This window comes from Trachypithecus francoisi, unplaced genomic scaffold, assembly GCF_009764315.1.
Source record: "Trachypithecus francoisi isolate TF-2019V2 unplaced genomic scaffold, Tfra_2.0 Lachesis_group19, whole genome shotgun sequence".
In the NCBI taxonomy this organism is placed as follows: Eukaryota; Metazoa; Chordata; class Mammalia; order Primates; family Cercopithecidae; genus Trachypithecus; species Trachypithecus francoisi.
Window position 1 is genome coordinate 41,079,550 of NW_022681464.1, and position 17,371 is coordinate 41,096,920.

Consider the following 17,371-nt stretch of genomic DNA (forward strand, 5'->3'; position numbering starts at 1 on the left):
TGCAGTTCCATGGGATTGTTGCATATCATATCCCAATTAGCCGGCAAGACCCTAAGACACCATGTCATACGTTCTTTAGTGTTTTGGCCAGTCTTACATGGCATTTGCACATATGGAGTCTTAAACACGTGAGCAGCTTGAGTGTTAGATTATGACTGGAGAGAAAGGCAGCCCAACATATCAAACATGTCTGTTTTTTCACACACTAATGCTTTCCTGTTACTTTCAGAGATGACAAACATTAGACTTCAAAAGCTTGAGAAAGTCCTTAGCCAAAGAATCATCAAAAGGTGCATTACCTGCTCACCACCCACCTCCCTCAACAGAGTCTCTCTGACTCTCTCCACCCTCCCAAGGGGGCCCACTCCTGTCTGTATCTCCCACAACATTGTGCCCCTCTCACTTACTGCCTTCCAGCACCTCTTTTGTCATCTCTCTGTAAAGTCAAGGGGGAAAGCTCCACGACCCAGAGCGTATGATTACACCGTTCCCAATACCATCATGACGATTTATTTCAGGAACAGGAATCCCACATCTGCCCTTTTGGCCTTTTTTTAGTTAACACCAGGTCATGAGGGAAAATCTGAGGGAGAAATTCTCAGTCCTGCAGGTGTTCTTGCACTGGCTGATGGGGATTAAAGGATCTTAGAGGAGAAGCTCTGAGAATAACGTGACTACACTGACGGGCTGAAATGTGGGACAACACAGGAGCTGGACAGAGAATCTAGCACTTGGCTGCCATCAGTCAAAACTTTCCTTGCTCTGAAAATTAGTCCACACTTCACCTCTAACACCCAAACATCTAATTTAATCCTGGCAGTGGAGGGGGTGTAAGAGAGGACCCTTGCCCTAGTACCCTGATCCGAGGACACAGCACAGGTGTGACTCCTTAGTCACAACAGCCATCGGGGCGCAAACCTCACCTATGTTCTTTGGCTCAACCTCACATCCTGGACCTTGACCCCGCTACCTCTGCCCTTGCGTGTCACAGTGCCTGACAGTTCTCAGGCAGCTCCTGTTTTGGCCCACTCTGTTCTACCCTCCCAACCTGCAGTAGGCCCGTGGCAAGGGCAGGGAGGGGCGGGGGGAAAGGGCAAGGTGACTGTGAGCTACACCGAACTGCCCTGGTCCAAGCCAACCACCTTCAAAGATCTTTACACTCAGAAGCGAGAAGAGTTTCCCTAGAAGTCACTCAAAAGCAACTGATCATCTGAGCACACTCAACACAGCAGGCACTGCCGGGATACATGAAGGAAAATCCCTTACCTTACTGAGCTTGCACCTTTGGATGGAAGAAACCCCCTAAGTCTTATCAGGTGAAAGCAACGTGGGGAAACATGGACCTGACTCCTAGACAGAAAATGCACAGTTCTTAAACCTTCTATGGTAGTGGGCCTCAAACCTGCACAAAGAATGCAGGAGGGTCTCAAGCTACACATTTCCAGGCCCAGCTCCTGAGGGTCTGATTTAGTAGGTCTCAGGAAGACCCACGCTGTGCTCTCCAAAGCTCACAAAAGTAGATGGTGTGAAGGCTGGGTTAAGAACACCGCTCTAGATGTTCTCATTTTCCATGGTATGACCTTCATAGTGTTTATTAGTGAAGCATACTGCCTAGACAGCAAAAGGACATGCATCATTTCTTGAACACAAGGGGTCTGCACTTGGTTTCCCTTTCTTTGCATCTTCGTTGTACCTCTTCTTCCCTGCTCCATGTCATGTTCAGGATTCCAAATGCTGGCCCTTTCACACGCTAACAAATACTAGATGTAACTCAACAGATGTCATGAAAAGTAAACCAAATAAAAAGCTGTAGCTTCCTGCTGTAAAGAAATGGGCTGGGCATGGTGGCTTACACCTGTAATCCCCAGCACTTTGGGAGGCCGAGGAAGGGGAATCATGAGGTCAGGAGATTGAGACCATCCTGGCCAACACAGTGAAACCCCAATTCTACTAAAAATACAAAAATTAGCTGAGCGTGGTGGCATGGGCCTGTAATCCCAGCTTCTCAAGAGGCTGAGGCAGGAGAATCGCTTGAACCAGGGAGTCAGAGGTTGCTGTGAGCCAAGATCACACCACTGCACTCCAGCCTGGAGATAGAGCCAGACTCCATCTCAAAAGAAAAAAGAAAAAAAAAAAAAGGAAAGTAATGAGGCAAATTTGATGCATATAAATTTCCCCAAAACATCTAAAACTCAGACCAAGAAGAACAAAAAGACTATCAGAAGATTTGGTGTCTTGCGTAAAGATGATCCCCTGTAAGGCCCTGGTGCTAGCAGACAGTCAAGGAAGTCTACACCGGCTACTCTGTTCACCCTTCTAGTCATGTATGCCAGGATTCAGGGGTTTCAATGTCTTCTCTGACATTTTGCTTGACTCACCTCTCTCAGCAACACATCCAAACAGATCCCTCTAACTGCAGGTAATACTGGCTAATAAAAGTAAAACCTAACGCTTATTGAGCATTTATAGTGTGCATATTGCTTCCTGTATTCTTTATGGGTACAATTGATTTAGTCCTCCAACCACCCAAGGAGAAAGAAGGTAGGGAACTTTTCCTACCTCATGGATGAGGAAACTGAATTGAATGACTTGCCCAAGGTCACAGAGCTGGCAGGTGGTGGCGCTGGGCTCCAGCCCACTCTGAAACACTAAAGCTCTGATTAGATTTTGTGGGGTCATTTGCCAGCAAAGCCTACAAATAATTCAAGTAAGTTGATGGGCTATCTAGGAAAGTCATTTCATTTTAACTAAACCTCTTAATATAAATGTAAGTCCTTCAGTGGCTGACCTTGGAAAACAGCTCAACAGGTGCTGCGACAGCCTTCTGTTCTTTCAAGTACCACTCCCAAGACCATGCTCCCCGTGCAGCCGTTGAAGGGGCTGGAAGAGAAACACACAATGACTTTTCCCAAAACAATTAGTGACAGGAAAATAATAAAGCTCACTTGACAATAAACTCAAGAAGCAGGCTAATTAAATTGGTAATTGAAAGACCCAGCAACTAAGAAGAGCCTTCTCTCTCATTTCATATGAACGTTTAGTAAAATCACCTAACCACTCCATATGCAGCTCTTCCTGTTTCGGACCCAGCTAATGAATATGTCCCACCCTCAAGAGAATGCCCAGTGAACTCTCACACTGGGTTCCATCTTGCTCCTCTCAAAGAGGGTGAACAGGCACAGGCTTTCTGGAAAGTGATTTAGTTAATTTTACAGTGAATAGTCTAAAGTTTTTTATAATCTTCTTCTACTTTCATACTTCTTTTGGCTGTGAATGTCAATTGTCACAATCTGTGGAAAAGTAATGTGGCAGTATTTGTCAATGCTTAAAAATCGTTCCTGGCCTGGCACAGTGACTCACGCCTATAATTCCAGCATTTTGGGAGGCCGAGGCAGGTGGATCACTTGAGGTCATGAGTTTGAGACCAGCCTGGCCAACATGGTGAAACCCAGTCTCTACCAAAAATACAAAAATTAGCCGGGCACGGTGGCGGGTACCTGTAATCCCAGCTACTCGGGAGGCTGAGGCAGGAGAATTGCTTGAACCCAGGAGGTGGAGGTTGCAGTGAGCCGAGATGGCGCCACTGCACTCCAGACTGGGCCACAAGAGCGAAAGCTCATCTTGGGGGAGAAAAAGAAAAATCGTTCCTAAAAGTTGAACCAACAATTCTCCTAGGAATTTGTCTTAATGCAATCACAGTAGATGTGTCCAAGGGGAAAAACACAAGAGTTTTTTTCCTAGAATCCCACATCAAATTAAACACTGGAAACAAAGTCAAGGTCCACAAAGGAGGAGGTAATTAAATGCATTACATGGACATGCCCTTTCAAAACCAGCCAGTAAACTGCATTGTAGACGACTGTCTAAAGGCAAAGAAGGACTATGTAATGATATACTATTAAGTACGAAAAAGAAGCAGTTAAGGAAACAAATTGATCATTTTTGGTAAATGTGCAATAGATTAAATAAAACTAAACTTACATAAATCAAAAACATTTACATGAAATCATCTTAAGTGCCAGAATTATAAATAATTCCTTCTCAATTTTATTTGTGCTTTCTTTTTCTGCTTTCCAAATTTTCTAGATGAACAGCTAATCTTTGTAATTCAACAAAATTATCATTTTTGAATAACAAAAGTCTGGCAAAAAAGGATTAATAGTTATCTTAGTTATCTTAGGTTTACATTCTACTCCCCAGTAATTTCTTCTCTAGGATTACATACTAACAAAGTAGTTGAGCACTGATAAAAGTTGATGGTAAAAATGTACATCACAAAATAACAGCAGAATGCAAAGTAGTATTCATACAGGAAGGAGGTTAAAGAAACTATTGTACATATATACATATATGATTCTGAGGTTATCAAAAACTATATTTTTATGTTTTACATATTTCATATATTTTGAGAATTATCTGGGTTAAGTAAAAAATCTAAGTAAGGACACAAAATGGTGTCTATTTAGATCATATCTGCTGTTTTGTGTCCTTATGCTAAGTGAAATAACAGGCACAGAAATATAAATACTGCATGATCTTATAGACATGCAATGAAAAAACGTCAAACTCATTGAAACAGTGCTTAGAAAGGTGGTTACCAAAGGCTGGATGAGAAAGGAATCGGGAATGGGGAGATGTTGCCCAGAGGATACAACATGCCAGTTAGACAGCAGGTATAAGTCTTAGAGATACGTTCTACAGCATGCTGACTACAGTGAATAATGTTATGGACTTCAAAACTGCTAAAAAGAATAGATTTTAAACATTCTCATGACAAAAAACATAATTACATGAGGTGACGGATATGTTAATTAGCTGTATGTAATCATTCCACAAGTATATATCAAAAATCACATTGTACCCTATAAATATATACAATTATCTGTCAATTAAAACTAACAACATACACACATATATATTATACAAATTATTCCATATATTAAGACATTCATTTATTCACATATTTATACAGCAACTTTTATGTACTAAGCAATAGGCATATGTGTGTCCACACAACCAAACACATTCTCTTAGAAAAGCAATTGGAAAGAAACAGCAGAATACTAACAGTGGCTACATGTGGATGGCAAGATCGATGTAAATATTCTTTCTTTATTTAACACAATCTACATTTTAAAAATTATCTACTAGTGTTATTACTTAGCCATACACGCACACACACATCCTTGGAGAATACGCATCAGAAAATGCTATCTGAATCCTAATTTTAGCACCTATCTTGCTGTGAATGTTCCAGAAGAAGACGCAAATGGTAATAGGTCAGCGTTGCATCAGCACCAGGGATGACAGGGGGTACGATGCACCTCTCACTCAAACATTTGAAACCTCTCAAGACAATACAACAATCTGACTGAATAACAAACACAAAATCCATCAATGGGGCAGGAATAATTCATGTAAACTTTGCGTCAGTAAAAAATTTCTGGCCGGGTGCGGCGGATCACACCTGTAATCCCAGGACTTTGGGAAACCGAGGTGGGTGGATCACCTGAGGTCATGAATTCGAGACCAGCCTGGCCAACATGGTGAAACCCCATCTCTACTAAAAATACAAAATTAGCCAGGTGTAATGGTGCATGCCTGTAATCCCAGCTAGTTGGGAGGGCTGAGACAGGAGAACTGCTTAAGTCTGGGAGGCAGAGGTTGCAGTGAGTGAAGACTGTGCCATTGCACTCTAGCCTGGGTGACAGAGCGAAATTCCATCTTGGAAAAGAATTAAATAATAATAATAATAATTTCTGAGCCTCTGTTAATGTGACAAGTTGCCTGAAAATGTTACGTGGAAATTTTATCCATTACCACTAAAGTGAGTAAAATCTGCTGTCTAGTGGATGAAAAATAAATCATAGATACTTTATTTCTTTTGCTACCCATATATGTCATTGACAACAAAGGGAAGTAATTTAAACATAGCTAATAAAGAAAAACATCGTATCAATTTACAGCTAAAAATTAGACTAAAAACTTCATGGACATTAATATTCACTATCTGTCACAACACTAACTTGTTATTGCTAGATACACTTACTAATAATGTATGAGAAGTTTTTAAAGCATTTTAATCATCAAATAAGACACCAGAATTGTCATCCATGGATTTTCTTGTATTGTTTGGAAACACTGAGACATCATGGTGTGATTTCCATCAAGGAGCTCACAGTCCATTGGCCCATTAAAACGCCTAAAGGTTTGCACCGTTTCTGCCACATGAGATGTTTTATTTTGCCAGAGAGAGAAAGCAATCTGACAAATCCTGAAGATGCTCCAGGAAGACTATTCAACATCCCAATTTCCACACAAGCATTTTGCTGCATTACAATTATGTGCTTTACAAAAAACATTACAGCAGTGTTGGCTCTAAAGCAAATAGATATCTCATTTTCTACAACAGCTGTGTTCTTTAAAAGATTGCACGTAATTTCTCAATTTAATCATATTTCCAATGGTCACACATTATCATTTCACCAAAAGTAAACTCTAAGGCCTCCTTTTATGATCATATATGAATCCCAAGAATCTTTTAAAATTGATCAAAAATAAGAATGTATAATATCAAACAATACAAACTTTCACTGAATTACATATTTCGGTGAAGCAAGAGAATTAACTCAGTAACATCGTGCCTGCAAGTGAGATGAGGGAATACCAAGTTTGCCTGCATCTCAGAGCCTGTAGACAGGTCCTCCCTGGTCACTGAATTATAAAGGGATTCTCTAACCCCTGTTTCTCACCATGTTGTTTCATTACTCACAGAAAGTACTTTAGCTGAAATTAACCATATTCTACTTGGAAGTAGAATATAAGCTTCTAAAACGGAGGGGAAACCATCTTGGTATTGTTCATCATTGTTTCTCTAGAGCTACAATCATACCTGGCCATAAATATTTGTTTAATGGGCCAGGAGCCGTGGCTCACACCTGTAATCCCAGCACTTTGGGAGGCCAAGCCAGTTGGCTCACCTGAGGTCAGGAGTTCAAGACCAGCCTGGCTAACACGGTGAAACCCCGTCTCTACTAAAAATACCAAAAAGTAGCCGGGTGTGGTGGTGGGAGCCTGTAATCCCAGCTACTCAGGAGGCTGATACAGGAGAATTGCTTGAAACCAGGAGGCGGAGAGTGCAGTGAGCCAAGATTACGCCACTGCACTCCAGCCTGGGCAACAAGAGTGAAACTCGGTCTCAAAAAAAAAAAGAAAAAAAGTGTTTAATGAATTAAAGGAAAGGAAGACAGGCAGAATCGTACTCTGGGCTTTAAATATGAATTCAAATGTGTCTGTTTTGACCAATTCATTTCTCAGTTTCCTGGAGAGAAGGAACCAATTATGAGACAACACTGCTTCAGTCACTAACTTTATTTTTTCTGCAGTTTTCTCAGACATACTACAGATATGGCACTCATTTTATGGAATATTAGATATTCATACAATTTCATAAACCCTAAATTCCATTTTTTCTCACTATATTCATTGGCTATAGCAAAATGTTCCAATTATTACCCTTCTGTCAAACATTACATAATAAGCAAAATATATTTAATTATATATTACCTGTCACTTAATATATACATATTGTATACCAGGTACTGATAAGGGTATGTGTATGTGTATACGTGTGTGTGAGCACATATGGGTGAATGTATACATTTTCACTTGTTATTTACAATATTGAATATTAGATTAATAGCCCTATTTTATTGTTCCGAAAAGCTGAAGCTCACGGAGATCACACAGTTCACACAGCTGGAAAAGTCTGTATGTAAACAAAATCCCTAGCTCAGGCATCCCCACTATACACTGCTGACTCACTCTAGCACATACAGTCAAAATGGAACAGAAACGCCTATTTAATTAGTTACTTTTAAGTTTAAAAGCACCATAAAATTAAGTTTGCAGGAAAATGAATAAGGTCACTCATGGATGGTGGCTTTGTGAATTTGATTTAAACTTTTGAAAGTCATGTTGACAATACATATTTATAGCCAAAAATTAAGGTGTTACAATTCACTGATCTATTCATCCCAACTTTAATATTGTATTCTAAAAAATACAGAAGGAATAAATTCAGCCTTTACAACAGTGCAAAGTTGGAAAAATATCTAAATATGCAATAATAGTCAAATACATTATGGTTATGATCACATATTACTTTTAAAATATGAATTAAGCACAGTTTATATGAACATTATCATTAGAACTGCACGTTTATATACAAATAAAAATCATTAAAAAAATGAAGACTATGTGTTAAGGCAATGAGATCTGTGAAGCAATGCAAGACAAAGGCTGACAGATTTGGCCACAAGAATATCCAGTTCTAGGAAACTGTACAATACTTATCAGTAATTTTATGAACCCAAAATGAAAATGTCAGGGAGTAAAGAATGAATCAACTGTCATTCTTAAGGATACAACTAGGTATATCTTAAGAGTGGCCCTTTCCCAATTCCATTAGCCATAAACACAACCTTTCATGGTGATATTTCCATTTCACTTCAAAAGCTATGCTGCACGTGACTCCGTCAGAAAATCCCTTAGAATATGTGAGAAACAACTGTCAGTGGCAACCAACCACACCGTTATAAATAGCGCCTTCTTTTGTGGTACCAAATGGAAATAATACAATCTTCCTAACCTTAACAACTGATCACTGCTGAACAATACCCCACTGAGGCCACAGTTGCAGACTCACATTTTAGTCCCTCTGCCAGGTCACTGTGACAGGATCCTTTCCATGCTCTCCCTACATTTTTCACATGCACAGTCAGGCTGCCTTTCATTTCAGTACTACCGGATTTAAATTCATGTAGTGCTCATCATCCCAGGCAAAGCAGGTACTGAGAAAACCCAACTTCTACCTCACATTGCATTTGCTCGAGTTGGGGAGACAAGCTTAGAGACAGATAAACATCACCCATAACCTGACATATGGTGGGACTCACTGTTTTGACGAATAAACAAGCAGACACAAGTGCTAATACGCACAGTTAAGAAACCCAAACAATGTGTCTGGAATCAAAAGGAAGGAGGATTTACTCTGAACACACAAAGCTTCCCGGAGGACAATTCTCTTTGAGATGAAGAGAAATTTGGCAAGCAATCCGGGGAGACGCAGCATGGGCAGAGCCAGGAGACTGGAAAGAAAGAGCCGCTTCTGCAAATGCCAGAGTCTGGGAAAGGTTCAGCACAAAGCTTGCAGGGATCCACTCAGCAGAAGGCTCCACTGCAGGGGCTGGAGGGGCAAACGTAAGACCAGGCAGGTTCCTCAAAGTCGGCCTAACAGGTTTGGTCTTTATTCTTGTGGTTTAGAGAACCACTGGAGACTTCTGAGTGGTGCATGATACATCAGAAATTCCTTTATGAATCAGCACTAGGTAAGGATGAAATGGATGGAGAGACAGGCAGTGGAGACTCAGAATGACCACACAATAGTCCAAACAAGCTCCTAAACAAAGGGGGACATGCAGTGCCCTCCGTGGTTACAGAGCCCCGGGGGGAAGCAGGGTGTGAGCGGAATGGTGAAATGAATGTCAAAGGGTACAAAGTCTCTGTTAGACCAGAGCAATGGTTTGGGGTTGGTTTTATTTTTCGTTCGTTTGTTTTTCAGTTCTATTGCACACCATGGTAAATGTGGTTAATAGAGTATTCTGCATTTCAAAACTGCAAAGAAAGTAAATTTCAAATGTTCTCCCTGCAAAAACATGTTAAGTATTTGAGGTGATGGCTAGTTAACTAGTTTTATTTAATTATTCCACATTGTATTTATAAATTATGGCATCACTTCGTACACACTAAATTTATACAATTTGTAAGTTGTCAATTTACAATAAAAAAGAAAGGTAGAAAGGAAATTGAGAGAAAATGCAGAAATACGATCAACAGGCACAAGGTGCGGCAGCAAAGGTGGAAGGCAAAATAGTCCCAAAGCTGCCGGGCACCAGGAAGGGCCAAGCAAGTGGAGGGACCAGCGCAGAACGCGGAGGAAACTGGGAGTTATTTTCCGAGATGTTAAACTTTTGGTATCCGGAATAGTCTACGATAGGTGTATATAATAATATGTAAAAAACACACATTCAACAAAAGGCAATGCAAAGCTTTTCATACAGAGGCAGCCATGGGGATTACACAGAGGAAGAAGAGCTGAGGTCAGGGGAGGCGCTTCCTCGGACGTGAGTGAGGTCAGGGAGGCGGCGCAAGAGAGAGGCAGCATTGGAAGGAGGCGACAGAGACCCGGGGGCTCCGGGGAAAGGGTTTTCCATGGGGCAGGGAGATCAGCACCATCAAAGGCTCTGCTCGCCAAAGTAAGATGCAGATGGGAGAAACTGCTGGCTCTGACAGCCAGGGTGTCACTGGGACCGCAGAGGCAGAGATTTCAGCAGAGGGATGAGATCAAAAGTCAGACTGCAGAGGTCAAAGCACGAAAGAAACAACTGGAAAGGTTTGCAAATGAACTGGGAGGCAGGTGACATAAGCGCTTGATGGGGAAGAAGAGAAAGGAAGTCTTCGCTGATTGTTGTTGTTAAGCATATTAGGAGACAGGACATCTCAGTTCCTCCGTTGAGGGAAATGCACCCAGAGAGAGAGAAAAAGGAGGCTCTCAGAAAAGAGGGATCATCGACCGGAGAGAGAGGCAGAACAGCTAGGTAGCATTAGGAACACAGGTAGGGGGAGGACCCTGAGATAAAAAGACACGTGGTGAATGAGATTAAAAGCAGAAGAGTTTTAGGCTACTAGGGAAGAAGATGGGAGGGTACTCCACCAAGTACCCTCATCTCCTTCATGAGGTAGGATGGCATCTGCTAAGAGTAAAGGTCACAGTGGTGCCTTCAGGAGCATGGGGAAAGGGAGAGTTATGAAAATTCAACTAGGACTGAATATAAGGAATACAGAACAGTCCTGACAGTCCCACTGCATTAAACTGGTGGTTCTGCAGAGGAGGCAACTGGCACCAGGGTACTTTCTCCAGCAGCTCCTGACAGTCAGAAGTGGGAGCAGATGGTTAAGTCTGCGGACAGCTGGGGGCTGAGGAGGAGATGGCCAAGTGGCTGAGAGGCTGTAAGCCATGAGAATGTGAGATAAAATGCTTGAAGAGTCCCAGTTGGCCTGGGAGGCAAAGGAAGTCAGAAGACAACCAACAAAGAGCAAGAAAGAATGGAAAAGCTAAAATACGAAACACGATACTTTAAAAGATTCCACAGAATCGAAGGAGAGGGAAGAGCTGGGAGGTGTGAGGGTGTGATCAAGAAGGGGATTTCAGAGTTCACCATCTGCTGATTCAACAGTTTATTCATCCAGTGCAAAGTGTGGTCATCCCTGGAAACTTGTGAGAAATGCAAATGTGGGGGCCACACCTCAGATTTAATGAATCAGAAACTGTGATGGGGACCAACAGTCCACTCAAACGATCCTTCCAAATGATGATAATGCATGTTCAAGTTTGAGAATCATTGTTCTACTGTAAGTGAAGAAACCTGCAAAGTAAAGCAACAAGTAATTCTGAAGGCGCTCATCAAAGGTTTCCCAGACCATGTTACATGCCTTAAAGATTAAGGTTCTCAAAGTGTGGTACCCAAACCAGCGGCATCAGTGTCACCCAAAAAATTGCTAGAAATACAAATTTGGGAGCATCGGTGAAAATGTGGGCCTCTACTGAATCAAAAACTCTGGGAGTAGGGCCCAGCAATCTGTTTCCACAAGCCCTCCAGGTCATTCTGATGCAGCTAACTTTGAGAACTATCGCTTCCTATTAAGGCCAGGTTCCTGTGGCAGGTGGCCCTACAGACAGGACAGCCTCAGAATCCCGACTACAGTTCCTGTTCTTGAATTTCAATGAGTCTCCATCCCCCGCCAAACATGTATTTTTGCACCACAGCCCATTACTTGAGCAAGCTTGAGTGACCTCTCTTCCTTGCAAAAGAAAGAATCTGATTAAACACTATGCTTAGAATTTCAGTCTTCAGTCTATATGTACTGTCAAGTCAGTGGATGCTTTAAGCAAAGAAATGGCACCATAAGTTTTGGACTTGTGTCTCTTCTGCCTGCCTGTAGTTTTTACAGCTGTTTTGATTTTTTTTTTAAATAGTACTGATGGCAATTTTAGGGATAATAGTATAGAATAAGAAAGGATGATTTATCATAGAAATATTAGGAAGGAGACCATGCCACACGCAGGCATGATATGACGAGGTCTCGGTTTGAGATAGCTGCTGTGAGGATGGAGAGGAGCAGAAAGAATGCAAAGAGTCATCTGAATGAGACGTGACGAAATTGGACAATCAACGAGATGAGAAAGAGGAATCTGACATTTCTGGCTTAGGAGAGTGAATTTATGATTATGCCTGCCACAACTAGAGGAGTGGGCTTAGTACATTTTCAGAGATGCTGAATCTTTGAAATCCAAAGGCATCTAAAGGAGATTTAGGATGAACCCTCTGGAGACGTTACAGGAGAAAGTTCAAGGCTAGAACCATGGATCTAGTGCCCATCAGTGTGGAGGGCATTAAAGCAGAGGAGATCCCAGGGAATGTGTGCAGAGCATGGGGTTGGTAGGGCCAAGAAGAGGAGCCTAGTGACCTGCAGCTTTTAAGATGTGGGTGGAGGAAAAACAACCAAAGCATAGTGACAAGGGGCAGCCAGAGAAATGGGAGGAATGTAGGTGGAAATGCTTTCAAGTAGAGAACTTCACTGTCAAATTTCATTTAAAAAGTAAAACAACATGAGGACTGAACAAAGACAATTGAATTCAGTTAACTGGAAAGAGGTCAGTGGCCTTTACCTGAGGCTGGCTACAGTGCTTGACTGAAGATGCAGGAAAAAGTAGGGATGTGAAGCTGGAGAAAGAGGTGACGTCAGGGGCAAGTGGGAGGGTTTGCCTCGGGATTGTTTCCACTGAGAAAACAAGGAATGTGTGCTGATGCACGCAGGCCTGGAGGTAAGCAGGAGAAGGCTGGAGGACAGTCTGCGATGAGGAAGAGGCTCACAGGTGTGTGTGTGGAAACATGCACTAAAACGGTGCCTTCACATGTGGCAAACTCAATAATGACATTGCATTAGTGGGAAATCATCAATGTTTTTTAGCCATACTCAATCATGAGATTGAATAGGGAAATCATCAATATTTTATTCATGTATGACAAGACAAAGGGAAAAAACTCCAAGCTACGTGCTCATTGGTTCAACCAATACTTTTTAAGTACTGTGAAAGGAAAAGAAATCTCAGGACCCCAAAATCACTAAGCCAAAGGGAAAGGTCAAGCTGGGAACTGCTTAGGGCAAACCTGCCTCCCATTCTGTCCCTAAATAAGATAGCTACAAAGATAGAAAGCTACATACCTCCTTCACAATTTGTCCACAAGGAAATTCTTTGTGGACAAAGGACAGACAGAACTCAACATTATCCCTCTGCTCACTGAGATAAATGTGTATCTGTTTGCTTCCTTTGGAAAGGCTAATTAGAAACTCAAAGAAATGCAACCATTTGTCTCTTACCTACCTATGACCTGGGAGCTCCCTTCCTGCCTCGAGGCGTCCCTCCTTTCCGGATCAAACCAGTGTACGCCTTACGTATATTGACTGATGTCTCATATCTCCCTAAAATGTATAAAATGAAGCTGTGTCCAGATCACCTCAGACCCATGTCATCAGGACTTCCTGAGGGCGCATCCTTAACCTTGGCAAAGTAATGTTTAAAACTGATTGAGACCTGTCTCCAATACCTTTTGACTTATAGTACCTTCTATGAGACAGACCCTGTGTTAGGTGATAATGATTCAAATAAGGATAAGATATGGCTCTTGCCCTTAAAGAAGCTGCAGCTTAGTGGAGGAACTAGATAACTATCATACAAGGCAAATCCAATTGCAAACATATAAGCTAAGGGCTAAGAAGACAGTGGACAGAGTAATCAACACTGTCATGAGGACAGTATTCATCCAGTCCTCATTTTTCATTCAACTAATATTAATTGAATGCGTATTATGTGCTCAGAGCTTATAATCCAGCACAAAACAAACCACACACACACACACACACACACAAAAACCCGCCTGTATCCGTCAAATTCTAGTGGGTGAAGACAGACAATAAACAAGACAAATAAGTAAAATAAATGGCATGTCAGACAACAGTAAGTGTTAAGGAGAAAAATAAAGACAGAGAAAAGAAATAGGAAATGCTAGCAGTTAGGGGCTCTGTAAATTTCAGATGTGGTGACGTATGAGAAACAAGGAAGATAAGAAAAGAACGGAACTGCATCTTTAAAGCACTGAAAGCCATAAAATTGTCAAGTAGGAATTATACATCTAATGAAGACATCCTTCAAAAATGAGACTAAAATTACAAAATTTTCAGATTAAATAAAAACTGATTTTTATATGTCTATAATTTCATTTCTAGAGTACAAGTTTCCATTCTTGATTGAGTTCTTCCTTACCCTAGAGTATTTATTTTATCTCCTAAAAATATTCTCGTAAAACATTTTCTAAGTCTTTAATCTATTTGAAATTCATTTTTATATAGACAAAGGCCCCTCAGGCAAGCATAACCAATTAAATAAAAAATCTATGCTTTGTCCTCCTGAACTGATGTACCGTCGTTCTCATATATTACACGCTCACATGTCTCCTTCTGGTTTCTCTATCCTGCTCCACAGATTCCTGTTGCTATTACCATACCATCAGAATGTTGGGGATTTAGGCATAAAAACATTTTATTCAAATGAAATTAAAACCAGTTGAGATTCTATTTTAGAAGAGAAATAAATATTAATGTGGGAGAGCTGACATTTTTGTGGTATAGCTTTCCATTTATTCAAATAGTAATTTCTATCCTTCAGTAGGATTTTCCAGTTTTCTTCATATAAGGCCCTTCCCAGGTCTTATTCAACTTACTCTAAATATTTTATATTGTATTGCTATTATGAATGGAATATTTTTCCTTTTTTAATTTCTAAGTGCTGATGGTTGAAATACAGAAAAGGCAACAATAAGTTTTTGTTATTTATCTTATATCCAACCACTTCAACATTCTTGTATTAATTCCAATAGTTTATCATTAGATTCACCTGGGTTTTCTAGGTATAAAGTCTTACATGTGTATATGTGTCTTGTCATCTGTAAATATGCAACTAAGTGGAGGAACCATATATATGTGCTTATATATACATATAAACAGAACCATACATATGTATACATGTATATATAAACACATATGTATGGTTCTGTTTATATGTATATATAAACACATATATATGTATTTTTTAATCTCTTCTTTCCAAAGTTTGTAGTGCTCATTTAATTTTGTTGCTTATTTCATTCACTAAAAATTCCAAGACAATAATGAATATTAATGATGATAGTGGGTATCCCCGCCTGTTTCCTGAATTGAAGGGTTTTAATGTTTTGCTATATATTTGCAGTTACATTTTGGTAAATAATTTTTATTATATTCAATCCTATTTTACATAAGTTGTTTTGCAAGGAATGGAAATTAAATTTTATCGAAAGTCATTTTAGTATCTAGAGATCATTACATGGCTAGTCCTGTAGTTTAATTTGTTGCTGTATAAATTATGTTGGCAGATTTTATAATACTGAACCTTGTTTTATCACCGAATTTTACATTATTCATCATTATACCTCCTTAGTAATATACCAGAATATCATTCTTCTAATATATTGCTGGATTATATTTGCCAATATCTAGAATTTCATATTTCTATTTATATGTGAGATGCATCTATAGTTTAGCTTTGCTTTTTGTACTATCTTCCTCAGGTTTCATTTATTGGCTTCACAAAGAAACTTTCACCTTTTCCTGTGACCTGGAAGAGTCTGACTATCATTGGAATGATCTCTTCTTTTAAAGATAAAGACCAGCGCTGCTGTGATCCACTCTGGACCTCACTTATCAATGTCTTCTACTGGTCTATTCAAATGTTCAACCTTTTCTTGAGTGCCCTGTGATAATCTTTAGTTTGCTAGGAAATCACCTGGTCCTTCCAGGTGTTCAAATGAATTTCTATAGAAATATATGTATTATTCTTTCTCATGTTTACCAAAAAAAACAAAAACAAAAAACAAACAAAAAAAAACTTCTTCCACGTCTTTGGTTTTCCCCTTCTTGTTTAGTAATTAAACTTAAGGTCACATGGAACATACTGGTTTCTGGCCTACAAGAATGGGTAAACAGTGACAGGGTTAAAAGTGACCAGGAACATAGAATAAAAATTGGGGACAGGAGTGGTGATTTGATATGGGTGAAGGCTAGTCAGGTGGAATTCACTTTCAGCATAGAGTTGAGACATAAATCTGCAGCTAGGTAGGATAACCGGAATAGCATCAAGATGATAACAAAAGTCACCCAGAGAAAAAGTGCAAAATGAGAAGAAAACATAGTTGAAACACAAGGGAATTCCAACATGTAAATGGAAGGCAGAGTGAAGAACTGATAAAACAAAAAGCATTGAGACATAAAAACTAGGACAGACTGATACATCAGATCACAAGGAAAAAACAAGAGAAGAGTGAGGAGAAGAGGAGGGGGAAGAAGAGGGAAAGGAGGAGAGGAAATAGTCAACACCTCACTTGAAAGTCAAATGGGTGAACGTGGACACAGGGATGAAGACAAGAAGAAACTGCCAAACAGATGGAGTATCACTTTAACAACAGGATTGAATGCTGAACAGAATTCCTGAGTGGGCCCAGTCCCGTCACCAGAGAGGAATCAAGAACTGAGGAATGTCAGGTTTCTTTCCGGGATATTCATGTGATGGTGAAGCCTGCCAGTACAGAGCACAGCTGTGTGCAGATTTCCCACTGTTTACTACAAGGCTACAGTAACCAAAACAGCATGGTACTGGTACTACAACAGAGAAATAGACCAATGGAACAGAACAGAGTCCTCAGAAATAATACCACACATCTACAGCCATCTGATCTTTGACAAACCTGAGAGAAACAAGAAATGGGGAAAGGATTCCCTATTTAATAAATGGTGCTGGGAAAATTGGCTAGCCATAAGTAGAAAGCTGAAACTGGATCCTTTCCTTACCCCTTATACGAAGATTAATTCAAGATGGATTAGAGACTTAAATGTTAGACCTAATACCATAAAAACCCTAGAAGAAAATCTAGGTAGTACCATTCAGGACATAGGCATGGGCAAGGACTTCATGTCTAAAACACCAAAAGCAACCGCAGCAAAAGCCAAATTGACAAATGGGATCTAATTAAACTAAAGAGCTTTTGCACAGCAAAAGAAACTACCATCAGAGTGAACAGGCAACCTACAGAATGGGAGAAAATTTTTGCAACCTACTCATCTGACAAAGGGCTAATATCCAGAATCTACAAAGAAC

General features: G+C 40.3%; 1 protein-coding gene across 3 annotated transcripts in view; it reads right to left on the bottom strand.

The window, feature by feature from the left end:
* Positions 1-17,371, bottom strand: part of L3MBTL4 (L3MBTL histone methyl-lysine binding protein 4) — a 431,550-nt gene that overhangs the window by 289,149 nt on the left and 125,030 nt on the right. For all 3 annotated transcript variants that reach the window (XM_033178287.1, XM_033178288.1, XM_033178289.1), the window contains exon 5: positions 2,789-2,880. In XM_033178287.1, coding sequence (XP_033034178.1) covers positions 2,789-2,880 — 92 coding nt within the window. The remainder of the gene's footprint in view (positions 1-2,788; positions 2,881-17,371) is intronic.